Source organism: Pristiophorus japonicus, chromosome 9, assembly GCF_044704955.1.
Source record: "Pristiophorus japonicus isolate sPriJap1 chromosome 9, sPriJap1.hap1, whole genome shotgun sequence".
Lineage (NCBI taxonomy): Eukaryota > Metazoa > Chordata > Chondrichthyes > Pristiophoridae > Pristiophorus > Pristiophorus japonicus.
Window position 1 is genome coordinate 198,869,177 of NC_091985.1, and position 16,393 is coordinate 198,885,569.

Sequence of the window (16,393 nt, forward strand, 5' to 3'; positions counted from 1 at the left end):
TCCGTCTCTCTCTCTCTCTCTCTCTCTGTCCGTCTCTCTCTCTCTCTCTCTCTCTCTCTCTCTCTGTCCGTCTCTCTCTCTCTCTGTGTCTCTCTCTTTCTTCTCGCTCGGTGTCTCTCTCTCTCTCTCGCTCTCTCTCTCTCTTTTTCCTCCCCCCCCCCCCCCACTTTCTCTCTCCCCTTCACTGTTTGTTTTACAGTGAGTAAAATCTCTTTACACTGTTTGTTTTGCAATGAGTTATAGTTGGCGTCCCACATTCTACTCTTAGTAAACTTGAGGTCATCCAAAACTCTGCTGTCCGTGTCTGTTCGCAGTCAACCTCCTTTCTCTTCTGATTCACAACTTCCCATTTAGAGTAAGCCCGAGACTTCGCAGTGGAGTATATGAAGCGGACTTTACTGGCTCAGTAAAGGTGATCAGTTTTAACTGCATACAGAGTGGCTTTTCCCTAGTACCTGTATCTTTCGAGCACACTCTAACAAACTGGAAAACCACGCCTTTTTATACACCATGTTTTGACGACACCAAATGAAAATGTCATAGATAAGCCTGTATGACATACCTATTCCCCAAATCCTTTGACAACAGAATGTTCACGTAAACAGTTTCAAATTGTTTACCTCAGAACCACATCCCCTGCACGAGACTTCCTGACTTAACGTGCGTTAGCATCTTTGAAGTAAAAGCTTGAACAACTGCTATCTCTAGCTAATAGATCCCTCTCCATGTTTTATTACCCTTAAACTAAAGTTACATTAACCTCTCATGGGTTACTAAGACTTATTCTCTTGCACAAGCACTTTACATCTCCGAAAACAAGCAATGCTTCAAAGTCATCCTGTTTATATCTTGAAAAGTAAGGGAAGTCTGTTACTTTAAGACACAAAGAAGTTCGAGTGTTAACCCTTAACTCCTCAAATATCTCGGCGGTCGAACCATGTCCGGACTCGCACCAAGTCCCACTTGCCCATTGTAGCTGTGCTCGCTGACCTATATTGGCTCCCGGTTAAGCAACGCCTCCTTGTTTATAAATCCCTCCATGGTCTCGCCCCTCCCTATCTCTAATCTTCTCCAGCCCCACAACCCCCCGAGATATCGGCGCACCTTATTCTGCCCTCCTTGAGCATCCTTGATTGTAATCGCTCAACCATTGGTGGCCGTGCCTTCTGTTGTCTAGTCCCTAAGCTCTGCGACTCCCTGCCTAAACCTCTCCGCCTCTCCTTGCTCCTTTCAGAGGCTCCTTCAAATCTACCTCTTTGAGCAAACTTTCAGTCATCTCTCCACACCTGGAGTACTGCATACAGTTTTGGTCTACTTAGTTAAGGTGGGATATACTTGCTTTGGAGGCTGTTCAGAGAAGGTTCACGAGGTTGTTTCCTGAGATGAAGGGGCTGACATATGAAGAAAGGTTGAGCAGGTTGGGCCTATACTCATTGGAGTTTAGAAGAATGAGAGGTGATCTTATTGAAGCCTATAAGATTCTGAGGGGGCTTGACAGGGTAGATGCAGAGAGGATGTTTCCCCTCGTGGGGGAATCTAGAACTAGGGGGCAGTTTCAGAATAAGGGGTCGCCCATTGAGAACGGAAATGAGGAGGAATTTCTTCTCTGAGGGTCATGTATCTTTGGAATTCTCTACCCCAGAGACCTGTGGAGGCTGGGTCATTGAATATATTTAAGGAGGGGATACAGATTTTTGAATGATAATGGAATGAAGGATTATGGGGCGCGAGTAGGGAAGTTGAGGCCAAGATCAGATCAGCCATGATCTTATTGAATGGTGGAGCAGGCTTGAGGGGCCAAATGGCCGACGACTCCTATTTCATATGTTATGTTGGTATCTAAATTGTCAGATTGCTTGTTCGGCATCCAGTACTGGATGAGCAAAAATTTTCTCCAGTTAAATATTGGGAAGACCGAAGCCATTATCTTTGGTCCCTGCCACAAACTGCGTTCCCTAACCACTGACTCCATCCCTCTCCCTAGCATCAGTCTGAGGGGGAACAAGATTGTTGGCAACCTGGGTGTCATATTCGACCTTGAAATTAGTTTCCAGCCACATATACGTGGCATAACTAAAAGCGCCCTTTTCCACCTTCTTAACATTGCCTGCCTCTGCCCCTGCTTCACCTTTTCTGCTGATGAAACCCTCATTCATGCCTTTATTACCTCCTAGATTGGACCAATCCAACTCAATTCCTGGCTCCCACATTCTACACTATGTAAACTTGAGGTCATCCAAAACTCGGCAGCCCGTGTCCTAACTTGCAGCAAGTCCCGCTCACCCATCAGCTCCTGTGCTCGCTGACCTACATTGGCTCCCGGTTAAACAGCACCTCGATTTCAAAATCCTCAGCCTTGTTTCCATGGCCTTGCCCCTCCCTATCTCTCATTTTTTTCAGCCTCACTACCCCACGAGATGTCTGCGCTCCTTAAATTCTGCCTTCTTGAGCATCCCTGATTATAACTGCTCAACCATCGGTGGCCGTGCCTTCAGCTGCCTGGGCCCCAAGCTCTGGAACTCCCTCCCTAAACCTCTCTGCCTCTCTATCTCTCTCTCCTCCTTTTAAGACGCTTCTTAAAACCTTCCGCTTTGACCAAGCTTTTGGTCACCTGCCCTAATTTCTTCTTTTGTGACTCGGTGTCACATTTATCTGTTTTGTAACACTGCTTGAAGCGTCTTAGGATGGTTTACTACGTTAAAGGTGCTATATAAATAGAAGTTATTATTATGATGCTTTTTGTGTGTCCATGTCAAAATGTTTTGATTGATGTCGCTGTTGTTGTGCGCCTTGGGAAGTTTTGCTCTGTTAAAGGCATTATATAAATGCATGTTGCTGCGATGATGCTCCGGGTTGTCGCTGTACCCTGTTCTCACTCTTGCTCTGTGTTCTTGTTACAGTGATCTGCAGCGATTTGGTGCCGCTCACAGAGGTAAGCACACTTCACATTCCATTCAATGCCCAACCCCCTCCCCCGCCTCCTCCAGTTCTCTCTTGAGATCACAGGCTGTTGGTGTCGGGTCAGCGCTGTGAATACTAAGGTCTGGTCTTCCAACGCCCCCCACAACACCCTCACCCCCCCATCTCCCACAGCCTCCGCATCGTGTCGGGGTCGGGGAACCCGTTCCAGTCGGCCAGTTAATCCCGCTGTATGCCCATCCCAGCAGAGCCCAGTAAAGGCCCAAAATTTCTCTTGGGAGAGGAGGAGTTTGTAGAAGTGTGTGGCGAGGGTGCTCCAAAGTGTTGTCGTAATGGGGTGCACCGATTGCTGTGATTCCTGGTGGGATTAATTCATCATTTTGTTCTCCGTTACATCATTCAGCACTGCCCAGTGTGTGTTGCGTTTTGGCAGGACGAACGAGGAGAGGCAATATAAACTAACGTGGTTCAATTTTAAAGGCAGCGCAGGAGCAGAGAGATCTGGGGGTTCGCCTACACGAATCAAGTTAAAAAGCCTGTTGAGAAACGACTCGGGATCCTGGGCTTTATAAACTGAAGCATAGAGCGCAGAAGCAAGAAAGCTCTGCTAAACCTTCCTACGTCACTGGTTAGGCCTCAGCTGGAGTACTGTGTACATTCTGGGCACCGTACTTTAGGCAGGACGTCGAGGCCTTTGGACAAGGCGCAGAAGAGGTTTATTGGAACGTTATTGGGGCTGAGGGACTGCCGTTATGTGGGGAGACGAGAGAAGCTGGGATTGTTCTCCTTTGGAGCAGTTCAGGTCAAGGGGAGATTTAATCGAGTTGTTCAAAACTACGTGGGATTTTGACAGTTAATGAGGAGAAATTGTTTTTCCACTGGCGGGAGGTTCAATAACCAGGGGACACGGATTTTAGGGGGAATAGCAAAAATGCCAGGGGGAAGGTGAGAATTATTTTTTTACACAACCATTTGTCACGTGGAATGCACTGCCTGAAAGGATGCTGGAAGCAGATTCAATAGTGACTTTCAAAAAGGAATTGCATAAATACTTAAAATGGTCAAATTTGCAGGGGCTGTGGGGAAAGGGCAGGCGATTGGGACTAATTGGATCGTTCTTTTCAAAGTGCTGGCACAGGCACGATGGGCCGAATGGCTTCCTCCTGGGCTTCCCGACTCGATGTGGGTGCTGCTCATGGAATGCTTTCTCGTTCACCCGGCAGTGTGCTTTGTTCTCTCAGCAGGTCAGGCAGCATGTGTGGAGAGGAACGCAAGAGTTAACGTTTCGGGTTGGCGACCCTTCGTCAGAACGGGAGAGTGTTTGAAATGGACACATTCCAAAGGAGCACAAAAGGGGGAGGTCTGTGATAGAGTGGAAGGCAGGAGAGATTAGAGAGAGACAAAAGGGATAATGGGCCGACTTGGGATGGTCATGGCAGAAGTTAGAAAAAGATTTGTTCAGTTAGGGTGTGAATGGCATGATAATTACCAGCTGCCATGGGAAACAGAGAAACATAAGATCGGCCAATCTTTTTCTAACTTCTGCCATTGCCATCTCAATTCAGCCCACCACCCCTTTTGTCTCCCGAATCTCTCCTGTCTTCCACCCTATCACCGACCTTCCCTTTTGTTCTTTCATCCCCTCCCCCTTTCAGTGCTCCTTAAGAATCGGTTCATTTCGAACATTCGCCAGTTCTGACGAAGGGTCGTTGACCCGAAACGTTAACTCTGTTTCTCTCTCCACAGCCGCTGCCTGACCCGCTGAGATTTCCAGCATTTTCTGTTTCTATTTCAGATTCCAGCATCCGCGGTATTTTGCTTTTGTGCTTCGTTCTCTCGTTCGTCTCGAATCTCTCGTAGCCTAACTGTCTGTGTGTTTTGGGGTGGAGCCGTTACAGGGCGGTGGGGGAGGATGGGGAAGCTCCGAGGGGCCGGGGAGGTGGTTTTCAGGCGAGCAGAATACAGGCCACAGGACCCGCGAGGAAGGTGGAAGTGCCGCACTGCCACCTCCCGGCGACAAGGGGGTGGGGGGGGGAGGGGGTGCAGCATTGCTGCCTCTGCGGTTCGTCGCTGCTGCAGCCCTGGCCGGCTGCTCTGGCAGAGCCACTCCAGAGACTGCATCCATCGCCTCTTCATCTCGCCCGCCGTCCACGTTGGCATCGCTCGCTGGCAAAGCCCTTCAGCTAGCGAGCGCCATCCTGCGGTTAAGTCTCCTGTGTCGCTGTCGTCAATTATTGTGCTTGTTTTTAAAAAAAAAAAGGACAATTCAAGTCTGGGCTGGAGCTGTGCGTGGGGGAAGGGAGGGCAAGGGTCAGTTTTTCCTGTGGCCGGATCAGGGGAATTGGAGGGCGGTGGGGGGTGTTTCGTGTGCAGACCCCCTGCACGCTCTAGGTTCACGGCTTTAGTTGTCCTTTGAGGTGATGGATGATGGTGCCGGAGAATGGAACTTCATTTAGTCTCTCGATTCTTCTTTTTTTTTGTATCCAGTGCAATACTTGAGCAATTTGATGTGTTTTTGTTTTGAAGGTCTTACTCAGACACTTGGAAACGGAGGGAGTTTGTCCCTCTGCCCCCACCTCCCCTTTTTAAGTTGTCTGCTCGCTATTTTGTGACCTGCCACCCATTCCATGCCACCCCCCGCCACGTCGTCCAGCTCTCGCCAACCCCCACCCACCACCGTACACTGCTCCCCATGAGTCCATTCTCCGCACTCTCAATCCTGCAGCCAAACTGAATCGAGAAGCGCAGCAGTTTCGTAACGTGAGCCTGCTCACGGATCGCGACTGCCGGGGTCTCAATTGGCGTTATTATTCGGGGAGGAGGGGGTGGGGTGCTCGGCTTGCTGAAGGCCCCAAGCTGCCCCCGTGCGACGTGGTGTGACACCGTCGATCCTGGAGCTCATGGACCCCCGTGCAGAGGGCTGGGGCGTTCTCACTGCTGGTCGTGTGGGGTAAAATACAGGTTGGGTTAGAGAGAGAGGGGGAAATCGGCCAGGGTTCCTGCTCCTGATCATTGCTCAGTGACCCCCTGGGTAAGAGAGAGGGGGAAATCTGCCAGGGTTCCTGCTCCTGATCACTGTCCAGTGACCTCTGGGTTAGGGAGGAAATCAGCTAGGGTTCCTGCACCTGATCGTTGCTCAGTGACCCCTGGGTTAGAGAGAGGGGAAATCAGCCAGGGTTCCTGCTCCTGCTCATTGCTCAGTGACCCCCTGGGTTAGAGAGAAGGGGAAATCAGCCTGGGTTCCTGTTCCTGCTCATTGCTCAGTGACCCCCTGGGTTAGAGAGAGAGAGGGAAATCAGCCAGGGTTCCTGCTCCTGATCACTGTCCAGTGACCCCCTGGGTTAGAGAGAGAGGGGAAATCAGCCAGGGTTCCTGCTCCTGATCACTGTCCAGTGACCCCCTGGGTTAGAGAGAGAGAGGGAAATAAGCCAGGGTTCCTGCTCTTCATCACTGTCCAGTGACCCCCTGGGTTCGAGAGAGAGGGGAAATCAGCCAGGGTTCCTGCTCCTGATCACTGTCCAGTGACCCCCTGGGTTAGAGAGAGAGAGGGAAATAAGCCAGGGTTCCTGCTCCTGATCACTGTCCAGTGACCCCCTGGGTTAGAGAGAGAGAGGGAAATAAGCCAGGGTTCCTGCTCCTGATCACTGTCCAGTGACCCCCCTGGGTTAGAGAGAGAGGGGAAATCAGCCAGGGTTCCTGCTCCTGATCACTGTCCAGTGACCCCCTGGGTTAGAGAGAGAGAGAGAGAGGGAAATAAGCCAGGGTTCCTGCTCCTGATCACTGTCCAGTGACCCCCTGGGTTAGAGAGAGAGAGAGAGGGAAATCAGCCAGGGTTCCTGCTCCTGATCACTGTCCAGTGATCCCTGGGTTAGCGAGAGGGGAAATTAGCCAGGGTTCCTGCTCCTGATCATTGCTCAGTGACCCCCTGGGTTAGAGAGAGGGGAAATCATCCAGGGTTCCTGCTCCTGATCACTGTCCAGTGACCCCCTGGGATAGTGGGGAAGGAAGAGTGTGGGGGGAGCTTTGGGGAATCGAGGGGAGGGGGCGGCTGTGGGAATCGAGGGATGGTAGGGGGGTGGTGTCGGGTCAGGTGGTGGAGTCGCCGGGTGTGGGGAGTTTGGATCAGTGGGGGAAGAGTGGGGGGGTTGGTGGATCAAGAATTTAATTTTCTGTTGCCCCTTTCAGGTACAAAAATGTCCCAAGGTGCTTCGCTGAAGCGATTATCATCAAACAAAATTTGACACCGAGGCCCACAGGGAGATATTAGGACAGGTGGACCGAGAGCTTGAGCTTGGTCAAAGAGAAAGGTTTGAAGGAGCATCTGGAAGGCGGAGAGGTTTTAGGGAGGGGATTCCTGAGTTCGGGGCCCAGGCAGCTGAAGGCCCCGGCCGCCAATGGTGGAACAATGAAGGCCGGCGACGCGAAGCAGGCAGAATTGGAGGAGCGCAGGACTCTGCGGAGGGCTGTGGGGAGCTGGAGAGGAGGTTAGAGAGCCTGGGGAGGTCCATATCTGGGTAGGGGCTGGGTGGGTGGGTGGAGCCCGGTGTTTGGGCCCTGGCGGTGAGGTCCCTCCGCTCACGGTGCGACCAGAGGATTGATGGTGTCGCCGAGTCCCTCGGGCATGGTGCCCTCAGGAAGTTGGCGTCGCGGACTCTGCCCCCACCCCCCCCCCCCCCCCTTGCCCTGCCATCGCGGTGACCTCGAGTCTTGTTCTCCTCCGCAGAAAACGGCGAGGCCCCGGCGAGTCGGCAGGACCTGCGCACGTGCGGCGAGGCGCTGGGGGAGCTGGTCGGCTGGGCCCATCGCCACTGCCAGGGCTGCCTCCACCCGCCCAGCCTGAGGTACCTCGCGCCCGGCGGCACCGCGCCCGCCATCTGGGCCTGCCAGGCTGGCCACACCTACCGCTGGCGCGCGGCGGGACGCGGCCCGAGGCGGAGGGGGCGGCGCCGGGCCGCGAAAACGGGCGGATCAGCGGCGGCAGCAGCAGCAACGGAGGCGACGGAGTCCGAGTCCCAGGCGGCGGAGCCGGGCCCCAGCTCGGAGCCGGAAGCGGCCCGCCAGGCGGAGCAGGACCCCAGCCCGGAGCGAGGCCCCAGCCCGGAGCGGGGGGAGGAGGAGGAGAGCGACGGAGACTCTGCGTCCGAGCCCGTGGCGGCTCTGCGGATCGTGGAGTGCGAGCTGGACGAGGAGGGGTCAGGAGGCCGGGGCCCCCAGCCCGTCTGGCAGGTGATCCCCTGCAAGGTGGAGCACGAGGAGGCCGAGGAATTGCTCGCCCCAAGTACGTTACCCCGACCCGTCCCTCACCCTTCTTTCCCCCCCCCCCCACCCCCACTCCGCGCTAGGTTTAGTCCCAAGAGTGCGGGATCCCCATCGGCCCCGTTCTCCCCCCCCCCCCCCCCCGATCCACGGGCTTTCCCCTCCCAGCCCTGGGCACGCTGCAACATGAAAGGGTCATTCGGTAACCGCAAACAGATTTGCAGCTTGCGTTAACTGTGCGGGGCCTTGAACAGTGCTCCCACGACCCCCCTCCCCCGTTCCACACTGCTTTGGGGGGGGGGGGGGGGGTGGGAGAAAGGCGTGTTGGGCGGGGGAGTGGGTTTGATGTGGTGGGGTGGGAGTCTTGGTGACTTGGTTGGACGTCCTGGGGAGGATGGGGGTTGTAAGGTGTAAGGCGCGTTGGACGTCCTTGGGCTGGGTGGGGTGCAGTGCACTTTAGGCGCCTGGCGGGGTGGGTGGGAGGGGAGGGGGCACGGGGGAGAGTCGGCAGCACACGGGTTTGACGCGGTGGGAGTCTTGGTTGGACGTGTGGGGGTACGGAGGTTGGGTTTGATGCTGGGTGGGGGAGGAGCCTGGGTTGGATGTGGGGTGTGTGTTTGGGGGAGGGGGCTGCACGTGGAGAGCTGGGGGACTGGTTGAGAAGGAGCCTGGGTTGGATGTGGGGTGTGTGTTGGGGGGAGGGGGCTGTGTGGGGAGCTGGGAGACTGCTGGAGAAGGAGCCCGTGTTGGATGTGGGGTGTATGTTGGGGGGGGGGGGGGAGCAGGCTGTGTGGGGAGGTGGGGAACTGGTTGAGAAGGAGCCTGGGTTGGATGTGGGGTGTGTGTTGGGGGGAGGGGGCTGTGTGGGGAGCTGGGGAACTGGTTGAGAAGGAGCCTGGGTTGGATGTGGGGTGTGTGTTTGGGGAGTTGGGGAACTGGTTGAGAAGGAGCCTGGGTCGGATGTGGGGTGTATGTTGGGGGAGGGGGCTGTGTGGGGAGTTGGGGAACTGGTTGAGAAGGAGCCTGGGTCGGATGTGGGGTGTATGTTGGGGGAGGGGGCTGTGTGGGGAGCTGGGGGACTGGTTGAGAAGGAGCCTGGGTTGGATGTGGGGTGTGTGTTTGGGGGAGGGGGCTGTGTGGGGAGGTGGGGGACTGGTTGAGAAGGAGCCTGGGTTGGATTGGGGTGTATGTTGGGGGGAGGGGGCTGTGTGGGGAGGTGGGGGACTGGTTGAGAAGGAGCCTGGGTTGGATGTGGTGTGTATGTTGGGGGGAGCAGGCTGTGTGGGGAGCTGGGGAACTGGTTGAGAAGGAGCCTGGGTTGGGTGCGGTGTGTATGTTGGGGGGGAGGGGGCTGTGTGGGGAGGTGGGGGACTGGTTGAGAAGGAGCCTGGGTTGGATGTGGTGTGTATGTTGGGGGGAGGGGGCTGTGTGGGGAGGTGGGGGACTGGTTGAGAAGGAGCCCGGGTTGGATGTGGTGTGTATGTTGAGGGGAGCAGGCTGTGTGGGGAGCTGGGGAACTGGTTGCGAAGGTGCCTGGGTTGGGTGCGGAGGGCGATGTCTGCGCATTTCTGGGGTTGATTGCTGGACAGTGACGAGGGATTTTTCGCTCCCTCCCTCCTTCCTTCCTCCTGGTTCTGTGTCTCATGTATCCCCCACAGATGTTGTGTAGAATTTGCAGCACAGGCCTTTTGGCCCATCGGTTCCGTGTTTATGTTCCACACGAGCCTCCTCTCCTCCCTCTTCTCACCCTATCAGCATCTTTTTCTGTTCCTTTCTTCCTCGTGTGCATACCTAGCCTCTGCTTAAAAGCATCTATGCCTTTCGGCCTCCACCACTCCCTATGGTAGGGAGTTCCACATTGTCACTACTTGCTGGTGAAGAGGTTGCTCCTGAATTCCCCATTGGATTGATTAGTGACTCTCTCATGCCGAACTAGGTCCATTCTGAACTGTCCCCGTCTCTGTGCCCTGACCTCCACCATGGGCTTGCTTGAACTACTCCCACTGGACAATAGCGCTGTCTCTTTCCCGGCCTCGCGCTGTCTCATCCTTTCACTGAGCCACTCCTCCCTTAAAACCGTGCTTCACGCCCACCTCTGTGACCAGGTCACCCACCCTAATATCTCCTACTTGTGCTGGTGTCCACTTTTGTCCTATTACACCTCCATGAAGATCCTCGGGATGTTTTTCCAACTTGCAAGAGTTTGATATAACGGCAAGTTGTTTGATTGAAGTCTGGGAGCAGTTTGAAGGATCTTGCAGTAGATGAGGGGGTAATATATTAGCATGGATTGAGGATTGATTAACGGACAGGAAAGAGAGGGTTGGCAGGCTGTAACTGGTGGGATGCCGCATGGATTGGTGCTAGGGGGCCAGCGATTCACAATCTATAGCAATGATTTAGATGAGGGGACTGAGTGTAATATATCCAAGTTTGCTGACGACGCAAAGCTCGATGGGAAAATGAGCTGTGAGGAGGACGCAAAGTTGCCGGCAAAGGAATATAGGCAGTTTAAGGAAGTGGCAGTTGGAATATAATGTGAATGTATCTGTTTTGATCGGAAAAATAGAAAAGCAGAATATTATTTAAAATGGAAAATGTCGGTGCTCAACCTGGATGTCCTTGTACATGAATCACTGAAAGTTAACATACAGGTACAGCAAGCAATTGGGAAAGCAAATGGTATGTTGGCCTTTATTATAAGGGGATTTGAGTATAAGAGTAAAGACATCTTACTGCAATTATACAGGGCCCTGGTGAGACCACACCTGGAGTAACATGTACAGTTTTGGTCTCTTTACCTGAGGAAGGATATACTTGCCATAGAGGGAGTGCAACCAAGGTTCGCCAGACTGATTCCTGGGTGGGGGGATTGTCCTATGAGGAGAGATTGAGTAGACTAGGCCTATATTCTCTAGAGTTTAGAGGAATGAAAGGTGATTGAATTGAAATATATAAAATTCTTACAGGGCTTGACGGGGTAGATGCAGGGAGGATGTTTCCTCTGGCTGAGGAGTCTAGAACCAGGGGTCACAGTCTCAGAGTAAGGGGTCGGCCATTTTGGACATGACAAATTTCTTCACTCAAGAGTTGTGAATCTTTGGAATTCTCTACCCCAGAGGGCTGGGAATGCTCAGTCGTTGAGTATATTCAAGACAGATTAATTGATTTTTGGGCTAAAATGGAATCGAGGGATATTGGGGTAGAGTTGAGGTAAAAGGTCAGCCATGATCTTATTGAATGGCGGAGCAGGCTCGAATGGCCTACTCCTGCTCCTGTAGTCTTATATTTACGAGTGCGACGTAGCGTTTGGTTAAGTGGCTTCTCTGCCTGGTGTGACAGGCTGTGTGTAATTTGCTGACCTGCTGAGAACTTTGACAAAAAACAAAATGCTATCAACAGGCGGTCGGTGGGGGGGGGGGGGAACAACCCTCCCTTTCTGCTCTTGTTTTTGGGACACTGGCATTTTGTAATGCAGCCACCAGGTTCGCCTCACAGCTGGACTTGTGACCCGTGCGTTGAAGGATTGCTGAGTAGCCAAAGGGCAGCGCTGCCCTCTGCGGCTCCCTGAGGGCCTCTGGTGGCGGTGGCCGGTAACAGCAGCCGCCCTGGTGCTGCGGTATTTCATGGCTTTGAGGCAGTGTTCATGCTGTGCACCTGCATTTGAACAGGTTGGGGCTGTTTGCTTTGGGTGATGGTCTTGCATGGGTTGGACACGGTAGGTGTGGCTGGAGAAGAACTTGGATTAGGAAGGGGAGGATCCAGTTGTTGTGGTCCACGTCGGCTCCAATGACCGAGATAGAACCAAGAATGAGGTTCTGCTGAGGGAGTTTGGGGAACTAGGGTCTAAATTATTGAGCAAAACCTCAGGGGTAATAATCACTGCATTACTACCTGAGCCAAGTCCACATTGACATCAAACAGATCAGAGAGTTAAATGCATGGCTCAAAGAGTGGTGTGGGAAGAAGCAATAGCAGGACATGTAGAAAAGCAAAATTTGGTCAGGCAGAGTCAGCATGGATTTATGAAGGGGAAGTCATGTTTGACAAATTTGCTGGAGTTCTTTGAGGATGTAACGAAGGGTGGGTAAAGGGGAACCAGCGGATGTGGTGTATTTGGACTTCCAGAAGGCATTTGACAAGATGCCACATAAAAGGTTACTGCACAAGATAAAAGTTCACGGGGTTGGGGGTAATATATTAGCATGGATAGAGGATTAGCTAACTAACAGAGAAGAGAGTCGGAATAAATGGTTCATTCTCGGGTTGGCAATCAGTAATTAGTGAGGTGCCGCAGGGATCAGTGCTGGGACCCCAACTATTTACAATCTATTGTAATAACTTGGAGGAAGGGACTGAGTGTAACGTAGTCAAGTTTGCTGACGATACAAAGATGGGAGGAAAAGCAATGTGTGAGGAGGACACACAAAATCTGCAAAGGGACATAGACAGGCTAAGTGAGTGGGCAAAAATTTGGCAGATGTCGGGAAGTGTGAGGTCATGCACTTTGGCAGAAAAAAAAATCAAAGAACAATTTATTATTTAAATGGAGAAAGATTGCAAAGTGCTGCAATACAGAGGGACCTGGGGGTACTTGTGCATGAAACACAAAAGGTTGGTATGCAGGTACAGCAAGTGATCAGGAAGGCCAATGGAATCTTGACCTTTATTGCAAAGGGGATGGAGTATAAAAGCAGGGAAGTCTTGCTACAGTTATACAGGGTATTGGTGAGGCCACACCTGGAATACTGCCTGCAATTTTGGTTTCCATTTTTACGAAAGGATATACTTGCTTTGGAGGCAGTTCAGAGAAGGTTCACCAGGTTGGATAGGAATAGTGCAATGAAGCAGACACAACATGGATTCATGAAGGGGAAATCATGTTTAACTAACTTACTGGAATTCTTTGAGGATATAACGAGCATGGTGGATAGAGGTGTACCGATGGATGTGGTGTATTTAGATTTCCAAAAGGCATTCGATAAGGTGCCACACAAAAGGTTACTGCAGAAGATAAAGGTACGCGGAGTCAGAGGAAATGTATTAGCATGGATAGAGAATTGGCTGGCGAACAGAAAGCAGAGAGTCGGGATAAATGGGTCCTTTTCCAGTTGGAAATCAGTGGTTAGTGGTGTGCCACAGGGATCAGTGCTGGGACCACAACTGTTTACAATATACATAGATGACCGAGAGGAGGGGACAGAGTGTAGTGCAACAACATTTGCAGATGACACTAAGATTAGTGGGAAAGCGGGTTGTGTAGAGGACTCAGAGAGGCTACAAGGAGATTTGGATAGGTTAAGCGAATGGGCTAAGGTTTGGCAGATGGAATACAATGTCGGAAAGTGTGAGGTCATCCACCTTGGGGAAAAAAAAACAGTAAAAGGGAATATTATTTGAATGGGGAGAAATTACAACATGCTGCGGTGCAGAGGGACCTGGGGGTCCTTGTGCATGAATCCCAAAAGGTTAGTTTTCAGGTGCAGCAGGTAATCAGGAAGGCGAATGGAATGTGGCCTTCATTGAGAGAGGGATGGAGTACAAAAGCAGGGAGGTGTTGCTGCAACTGTATAAGGTATTGGTAAGGCCGCACCTGGAGTACTGCGTGCAGTTTTGGTCACCTTACTTAAGGAAGGATATACTAGCTTTGGAAGGAGTACAGAGACGATTCACTAGGCTGATTCGAGAAATGAGGGGGTTACCTTATGATGATAGATTGAGTAGACTGGGTCTTTATTCCTTGGAGTTCAGAAGGATGAGGGGTGATCTTATAGAAACATTTAAAATCATGAAAGGGATAGACAAGATAGAGGCAGAGAGAGGTTGTTTCCATTGGTGGGGGAGACTAGAACTAGGGTGCACAGCCTCAAAATACGGAGGAGCCAATTTAAAACCGAGTTGAGAAAGAATTTCTTCTCCCAGAGGGTTGTGAATCTGTGGAATTCTCTGCCCAAGGAAGCAGTTGAGGCTGGCTCATTGAATGTTTTCAAGTCAAAGATAGATAGATTTTTAAGCAATAAGGGAATTAAGGGTTACGGGGAGAGGGCGGGTAAGTGGAGCTGAGTCCACGACCAGATCAGCCATGATTTTATTGAATGGCGGAGCAGGCTCAAGGGGCTAGATGGCCTACTCCTGTTCCTAATTCTTACGTTCTTATGTTCTTATTGATCCCGGGGATGAGGGGGTTAACTTCTGAGGAAAGCTTGAGTAGTTTGGGCCTCTATTCATTGGAATTCAGAAGACTGAAGGGCGATCTTATCGAAACGTATAAGATTATGAGGGGGTTTGATAAGGTGGATGCAGAGAGGATTTTCCACTGATAGGGGAGACTAGAACTAGAGGGCATGATCTTAGAATAAGGGGCCACCCATTTAAAACTGAGATGAGGAGAAATTTCTTCTGAGAGTTGTGGGTCTATGGAATTCGCTGCCTCAGAGAGCTGTGGAAGCTGGGACATTGAATACATTTAAGTCAGAAATAGACAGTTTCTTAAACGAAAAGGGAATAAGGGGTTATCGTATTGAATGGTGGAGCAGGCTCGAGGGGCTGTATGGCCTACTCCTGCTCCTATTTCTTATGTTCTTATTAAGGTGTTTCAATTCACAGGGCACTGGCACCAGTACTGGGGAAAGAGGGAGCTGTTCTGTCAGGACTGGCTCCATTTAAACCGGGCTGAGACCAGCGTCCTGGCGAATTGAGGGGCTTTAAACTAAACAATGGGGGCTGGGAGGTCGGATGAAGGGAAATTTAGAAATCTAAAGAGGAAGGTCAATGCAATAGAGCAGTGTAGCGATTTGGGTAAAAAAAATAAGCAGAGTGCCAGCACACGACAGAGAGATTAATGGTAGCAGTACAGCAGAGAATATGGTCAAAGCAGGGAATAATGGTAAACATTAAAATTAAAGGTTCTATATCTGAATGCACAAAGTATTTGCAACAAGATAGATCTACGAGTGGCATAAATAGAGACACGTGGGTATGATCCAATAGCCATTACAGAGACGTGGTTGCAAGGTGACCAAGGTTGGGAACTAAATGTTCCAGGGTACTTGACGTTTCGGAAAGACCAGCAGAATGATAAAGGAGGGGGGGGGCTAGCATTGATAATAAGGATGATACGATGGCAGTAGAGAGAGAGCATCTCGGCATGGAAGATCAGGAAATTCAATCAGTATGAGTGGAGATGCGGAATAACAAGGGGCAGAAAACACTGGTGGGAATAGTATATAGGTCCCCTAACAGTAGCTATACTGTTGGACAGAATATTAATCAAGAAATAGGAGGAGTTTTTAACAAAGGTAATGCAACAATCGTGGGGGACTTTAACCTTAAATAGACCGGACAAATCAAATTGGCAAAGGTAGTCTGGAGAATGAGTTCATGGAATGCATTCGGGATAGTTTGCTAGAACAATATGTCATGGAAGCAACCAGGGAACAGGATATTTTAGATCTTGTTTTGTGTAATGAGACCAGGTTAATTAGCAATCTCATTGTAAAGGATCCTCTGGGGCAGAGTGATCATAATACGATAGAATTTCACGTTACATTTGAGAGTGACTTGTCTGCGTAAAGCCTAAGTAAAGCCAATTACATAGGTATGAAGGGCGAGTTGGCTAAGGTAGATTGGAAAAATAGATTAAACGGTATGGCAGTAGATAAGCAGTGGCCAGCGTTTAAAGAAATATTTCATAATTCTCAACAAAAATACATTCAATTGAGAAACAAAAACACTACAGGAAAAGTGATCCATCTGTGGCTAACTAAAGAAGTTAAGGATAGCATTAGATTGAAACAACAACTTGTTGACTTTAATGGTGCCTTTAATGTAGTAAAACATACCAGGGGCACTTCACAGGAGTGTTATAAGACAAAACAAATAAATTTGACACTGAGCCACATAGGAAGACATTACAGCAGACTTGGTCAAAGAGGTAGGTTTTAAGGAGCGTCTTAAAGGAGGGAAGAGAGGTGGAGAGGTTTAGGGAGGGAGTTCCAGAGCTTGGGGCCCAGGCAGCTGAAGGCACGGCCACCAATGGGTTGAGCGATTATAATCAGGGCCGCTCAAGAGGGCAGAATTCGAGGAATTAGAATTTGAAAGAAGCAGCTTATAATATTGCGAAGAACAGTAGTAAGCCTGAGAAGCGGCAGCGTTTCAGAAACCAGCAAAGGGTGAGCAAAAAATTGATGAGGGAAATAAATAGAATATGAGAGAAAAC

The 16,393-nt window shown here is 50.9% G+C and overlaps 1 protein-coding gene across 5 annotated transcripts in view; it reads left to right on the top strand.

Moving 5' to 3' along the window:
- zfp91 (ZFP91 zinc finger protein, atypical E3 ubiquitin ligase) overlaps positions 1-16,393 on the top strand; it is a 123,453-nt gene that overhangs the window by 52,522 nt on the left and 54,538 nt on the right. For 3 of the 5 annotated variants that reach the window (XM_070890249.1, XM_070890247.1, XM_070890248.1), the window contains exons 3-4: positions 2,901-2,932; positions 7,643-8,197. In XM_070890249.1, coding sequence (XP_070746350.1) covers positions 2,901-2,932; positions 7,643-8,197 — 587 coding nt within the window. The remainder of the gene's footprint in view (positions 1-2,900; positions 2,933-7,642; positions 8,198-16,393) is intronic. The other 2 variants (XM_070890250.1, XM_070890251.1) reach the window with 1 other exon arrangement.